The sequence below is a fragment of the Salvelinus sp. IW2-2015 genome, linkage group LG4q.1:29, assembly GCF_002910315.2.
Source record: "Salvelinus sp. IW2-2015 linkage group LG4q.1:29, ASM291031v2, whole genome shotgun sequence".
Classification (NCBI taxonomy): domain Eukaryota; kingdom Metazoa; phylum Chordata; class Actinopteri; order Salmoniformes; family Salmonidae; genus Salvelinus; species Salvelinus sp. IW2-2015.
In genome coordinates this window covers 56235587-56241586 of record NC_036842.1, presented here as the reverse complement: position 1 = coordinate 56241586, position 6000 = coordinate 56235587, and the positions used below count along the sequence as shown (strand labels likewise).

At 41.8% G+C, this 6000-nt stretch overlaps 1 protein-coding gene across 2 annotated transcripts in view; it reads left to right on the top strand.

The window, feature by feature from the left end:
- LOC111962200 (Golgi apparatus protein 1) overlaps positions 1-6000 on the top strand; it is a 54977-nt gene that overhangs the window by 32939 nt on the left and 16038 nt on the right. For both annotated transcript variants that reach the window (XM_023985096.2, XM_023985097.2), the window contains exons 7-10: positions 3361-3547; positions 4971-5185; positions 5410-5531; positions 5678-5779. In XM_023985096.2, coding sequence (XP_023840864.1) covers positions 3361-3547; positions 4971-5185; positions 5410-5531; positions 5678-5779 — 626 coding nt within the window. The remainder of the gene's footprint in view (positions 1-3360; positions 3548-4970; positions 5186-5409; positions 5532-5677; positions 5780-6000) is intronic.

Below are 6000 nucleotides of genomic sequence, written 5' to 3'. Positions count from 1 at the left end.
GACATCTAGGGGAAGGTGTATGACGTGCACGTATAGTCATACGTATCATGCCCATTTATAGGCAGGCCCTTGAACACAGCATCGATTTCAGACTTTCCACCTTCTGGTCAGAAAGTGTGCTGCCAAATGAGTTGTGTTTTACCCACAGACAAAATTCAAACGGTTTTAGAAACTAGAGTGTTTTCTATCCAATAGTAATAATAATATGCATATTGTACGAGCAAGAATTGAGTACGAGGCCGTTTAAATTGGGTACGATTTTCCCCCAAAGTGAAAATAGCGCCCTCTGTCCTCATCAGGTTAATTTCACTATAACGACGACAAACGGTGCACACAATCTGTTAGGGCTTACATAAAGCTGTCCCAACGGCAATCCCGACATCTTACCACTGCTACACCTGGCTATCAGCAGAGCCTTGTCTGGCAGCAAAACAGTTCATTCAGCCTCATATACTGCCTAAAAAGAAAAAATTATATGGCTGTCTTGCTTAATCAAATGTGGTTTCTAATGACATTTTCTTTTCAGACATTAATGAGCGAGCTAGGACGGACGTAGTCCATATAACTATACCTTTTTGTGCTCACTTGAACAGTAAGGTGGCGCCGCGGTCCTTTGTGGGCAAATATTGTCATCAAAGTCTGGCATTCTCTGGACTTATGGTGCTGTCAACACAACTGGGAACTCAGGAAAAAAACAAGGTCGAATCATAATGACGTCATAGATTTTTCAGGTTGTACCTCCCATTCGTTCTATTCTGGTTAGATCTAGTTTGCGCTGTTCTGTGAAGGGAGTAGTACACAGCGTTGTACGGGATCTTCAGTTTCTTGGCAATTTCTCGCATGGAATAGCCTTTATTTCTCAGAACAAGAATAGACTGACGAGTTTCAGAAGAAAGTTATTTGTTTCTGGCCATTTTGAGCCTGTAATCGAACCCACAAATGCTGATACTCAACTAGTCGAAAGACGGACAGTTTTATTGCTTCTTTAATTAGCACAACAGTTTTCAGCTGTGCTAACATAATTGCAAAAGGGTATTCTGATGATCAATTAGCCTTTTAAAATTATAAACTTGGATTAGCTAACACAACGTGCTGTTGGAACACAGGAGTGATGGTTGCTGATAATGGGCCTCTGTACTCCTATGTAGATATTCCATAAAAAATCAGCCGTTTCCAGCTACATCATTTACAACATTAACAATGTCTACACTGTATTTCTGATCAATTCAATGTTATTTTAATGGACCAAAAATGTGCTTTTCTTTCAAAAACAAGGACATTTCTAAGTGACCCCAAACTTTTGAACGGTAGTGTATATATTTTTACATTGCTTGCAAACTGATATGTGACATGTATTAATGCCAAAATTACATGTATAACAGGCAAGCACCACTTTTTTTTTATTTAAAAAATATTTTCTTGCAAAAAAAGGTGGGGCTCAAAACAGGTGGGGCTCTGAATGACGGGTCGCCACTGGCCTGTGGTGCGCAACAGGCACTGTCCTTCACGCTCCGGTCTTGTGACGATTTGATATGAATGAACCGTGCGAGTATGTCGAAAGAATCAAGCCTTTAGATCCCTTCAAACTCAACTCTGGACCATGAAGCCAGTTCCACTGCTTGCTTCATTGTTCCCCTCTAATCAGGGACTGATTCAGACCTGGGGCACCAGCTGTATGCAATTCATTATCAGGTAGAACCGGACATCGTAGGGCAATAGTTGAATACCCCTGCTTTAGACGTTAAATGTTAATTATTCTTTATTATATTTGTCAAAATGACTTGTTAAGCCTATATTTATGTAGGTAAATAAAAAGTGTCATTAAAGTTTGGCTACATTTTCTGCCACTTCCCTCGTCAGCATCGATTTGGACACAGAGCTATAGCCAATAGCATATGCATATCATCTACACTTTAACATGTAGGCTTTTTTATTTATATACATGAAAAATGTATTTGAATATTATTCCAATGTTGGCCTTGATCCATCTGAGTAATTGTTTGAAATGTATTCTGAACAAAAATATAAAAACGCAACATAATGTGTTGGTCCCAGGTTTCATGAGCTGAAATGAAAGATCCCAGAAATGTTCCATATGCACAAAAATATAATTTCTCAAATTTTGTGCACAAATTTGTTTACATCCATGTTAATGAGCATTTCTCCTTATCCAAGATAATCCATCCACCTGACAGGTGTGGCATATCAAGAAGCTGATTAAAACTCATTATCATTACACTGGTGCAGCTTGTGCTGGTGAAAATAAGTGTGCAATTTTGACACACAATGCCACAGATGTTTTGAGGGAGCTTGCAATGCTGACTGCAGGAAYGTCCACAAGAGATGTTGCCAGAGAATAGAATTTGCATTTCTCTACCATAAGCCAGCTTAGAGAATATTTGAGAATTTAGCAGTATGTCCATCCAGCCTCACAACCACAGACCAAGTGTAACCACGCCCGCCCAGGACCTCCACATCCGGCTTATTCACCTGCGGGAGCATCTGAGACCAGCCACCAAGACAGCTGATGAAACTGAGGAACATTTCTGTCTGTAATAAAGCCTTTTTATGGGGGAAAACTCATTCTGATTTGGCTGGGCCTGGCTCACCAGTGGGTGGGCATGGCTGCTCCTCGGCCCAGTCATGTAAAATCCATAGATTAGGTCCTAATAAATGTATTTCAATTGACTGATTTCCTTATATGAACTGTAACTTAGTAAAATTGTTGCATGTTGTGTTTATATTTTTGTTTAGTGTATATATTCTTGTCCACTAATTTTTTATTTATTTACTTGTCCCAGACAAGGACAAATGTTAATGTTGAGCCCTGCAAAATGTGTAGAATTGCAGGAAACTAGCTTTAAAGTAACTGCCCAGTGAAAATCTCACCTTTTAAAAGTTTGTGTTAACGCATACTCAAATAATGTTGTTGACTCGTCCTATAAAGTATAAATTGGAGAAAAAACACTTCAAAAACCAGCCCACACCATTCTGTTGTTGAGGTACGCCCACACCATTCTGTTGTTGAGGTACGCCCACACCATTCCAACAAAGAAAAGCTGCTTTTTAACATTTTTGGAAAATAACTGTTTCACTGCTATTGTAAGTAATTATAGAAATCTGAAACACTGGGCAGTTACTATAAAACAGCAAAGTGTTGTCTCTGTGGCCAAGAGGAGGGCCTCTAAAATTTTGGGTGGAGGCAGCGCCATTGGCAATGACCACTACCACGCCCACAAATCCTAGGGGAAAAACTGGAATGTCTGTTCTGGTCAATCTATTTTCGTTCTTCTGGCCATTAGTCAATAAGTCAGAGTGATTGTGACCAGAGCTGTTGTGTGTTGTGGCTGTCCTCCACAGTGCAGAGATGCTCTGACCACTCGTCAGAAGCTGATTGCCCAGGACTACAAGGTGAGCTACTCCCTGGCCAAGGCCTGCAAGACGGACCTGAGGAAGTACCGCTGCAGCGCGGACACCAACATGCCCCGTGCCCGCGAGGCCCGCCTCTCCTACCTGCTACTCTGTCTGGAGTCTGCCGTACACAGAGGTTGGGCTGGCTCTTGTCTTCCTAACCTATATCTGAGTGTCCACCTGTTCTATCTCTTATGTTTTGTAAATGTACAGTACCAGTCAAAAGTTTGGACACACCTACTCATTCCACTTTTCTTTTCTTTTTTTTTTTCTTCTTTTTTTACTATTTTCTACATTGTAGTAGAATAGTGAAGACACCAAAACTATTAAGTAACAAAAAAAGTGTTAAACAAATCTAAATATGTTTTATATTTTAGATTCTTCAAAGTAGCCAACCTTTGCCTTGATGACAGCTTTGCATACTCTTGCCATTTTCTCAACCAGCTTCATTAGGTAGTCACCTGGAATGCTTTTCCAATGGTCTTGAAGGAGTTCCCACATATACTGAGCACTAGTTGGCTGCTTTTCCTTCACTCTGCGGTCCAACTCATCCCAAACCATCTCAATTGGGTTGCGGTCGGGTGATTGTGGAGGCCAGGTCATCTGATGCAGCACTCCATCACTCTCCTTGTTTTGGGTCATTGTCCTGTTGGAAAAACAAATTATAGTCCCACTAAGAGCAAACCAGATGGGATGGCGTATCGCTGCAGAATGCTGTGGTAGCCATGCTGGTTAAGTGTGCCTTGAATTCTAAATAAATGACTGACCGTGTCACCAGCAAAGCACCATCACACCACCTCCTCCATGCTTCATGGTGGGAACCACACACGTGGAGATYATCCATTCAGAGCCAGTTTCATCATAGCGCTTGATGGTTTTTGCAACTGCACTTGAGGAAACAGTTCAAAGTTCTTGTAATGTTTCACATTGACTGACCTTCATGTCTTAAAGTAATGATGGACTGTCATTTCTCTTTGTTTATTTGAGCTGTTCTTGCCATAATATGGACTTAGCCCTATTTGGTAAAAGACCATCTTCTGTATTCCACCTCTACCTTGTCACAACACAACCGCTTCGCTCAAACACATTAAGAAGGAAAGAAATTCCACAACTTGACTTTTAACAAGGCACACCTGTTCATTGAAATGCATTCCAGGTGACTACCTCATGAAGCTGGTTGAGAGAATGCCAAGAGTGCAAAGCTGTCATGCAGAGGGTGGCTAATTTGAAGAATCTCAAATCTATATATATATATTTTTTAACACTTGGTTGGTTACTACACGATTCCATGTGTTATTTCATAGTTTTGATGTCTTCACTAATATTCTACATTGTAGAAAATAGTACAAATAAAGAAAAACCCTGGAATGAGTAGGTGTGTCCAAACCTTTGACTGGTACTGTATATCTGCCTTTGGAGTACAAAACTCTCACATGGTGTCACTCTGGTGTTACTTTTAGTGTTTTTCTCTTCAGTTAATGAAATTAAATGTCTTTCAAGTGCCCTACTTGCAGTTCCTACATGACATTTTCTGACGTCTTTGTGTGTGTGTGTTCTAGGTCGTACGGTGAGCGGTGAATGTCAGGGGGAGATGTTGGACTACAGGAGGATGTTGATGGAGGACTTCTCTCTGAGCCCAGAGATTGTGCTGCATTGCCGTGGGGAAATCGAGGCCCACTGCTCCGGACTCCACCGCAAGGGACGCACCCTGCACTGTTTGATGAGGGTAGGCCGAGGAGACCTGGGCGCCATCGACAACCTCTGCCAGAAAGCTGTGAGTTCAGTTCACCTACAAAATCTCACCATAGATATTAGGAGATGAGTTATCAAGACTGAGATTAAGGGCACAATCATTAAGTTTGGAGCTTTAAAGAGCAGCCATGGACCAGAACGAAAATAGACATACTGTACTGTATCCTCTTCAAATAATGTTTTTTCCCCCAACTTTTATTTCTATCGATTGATTGGATGTTATTGACCACCCCTCCCCCCCCCCAGCTCCAGACTTTGATCCAGGAGGCAGACCCTGGGGCAGACTACCGTATCGACCGGGCCCTAAACGAGGCCTGTGAGTCTGTCATCCAGACAGCCTGCAAACACATCCGCAACGGAGACCCGATGTGAGTCACCCAAATCTTCCACTCCCCTGCTCACTTTACATAGATAATAGGAAAGAGAAGTACCAGAACAGTGATTTCAAAAAATATATCATCATTTGTCTGTCATACTTCAGCTCTGGTAATGTGTGTTTGTTGTGATTGTGTAGGATCCTGTCGTGTCTGATGGAGCACCTGTACACAGACAAGATGGTGGAGGACTGTGAACACAGGCTGCTGGAGCTGCAGTACTTCATAGCACGGGACTGGAAGTAAGTGGCAATGCTAGTTTATGGGAATCCTCCACACATTCAAAGCCTTTTTAACCACTGTATCGTTAATATAGGAGCCTGACCAGGCTCCATATAAGGGTTTTTATTATGCCTGGTCATTGCATTTTCCTGGTATGTCTTCTTCCTCCATCGTGCTCTTGCTTGCTCGTTGGGGTCAAGGCCGGAGGACTGTAAAACACTGTGACAACTGTTGATGTAAA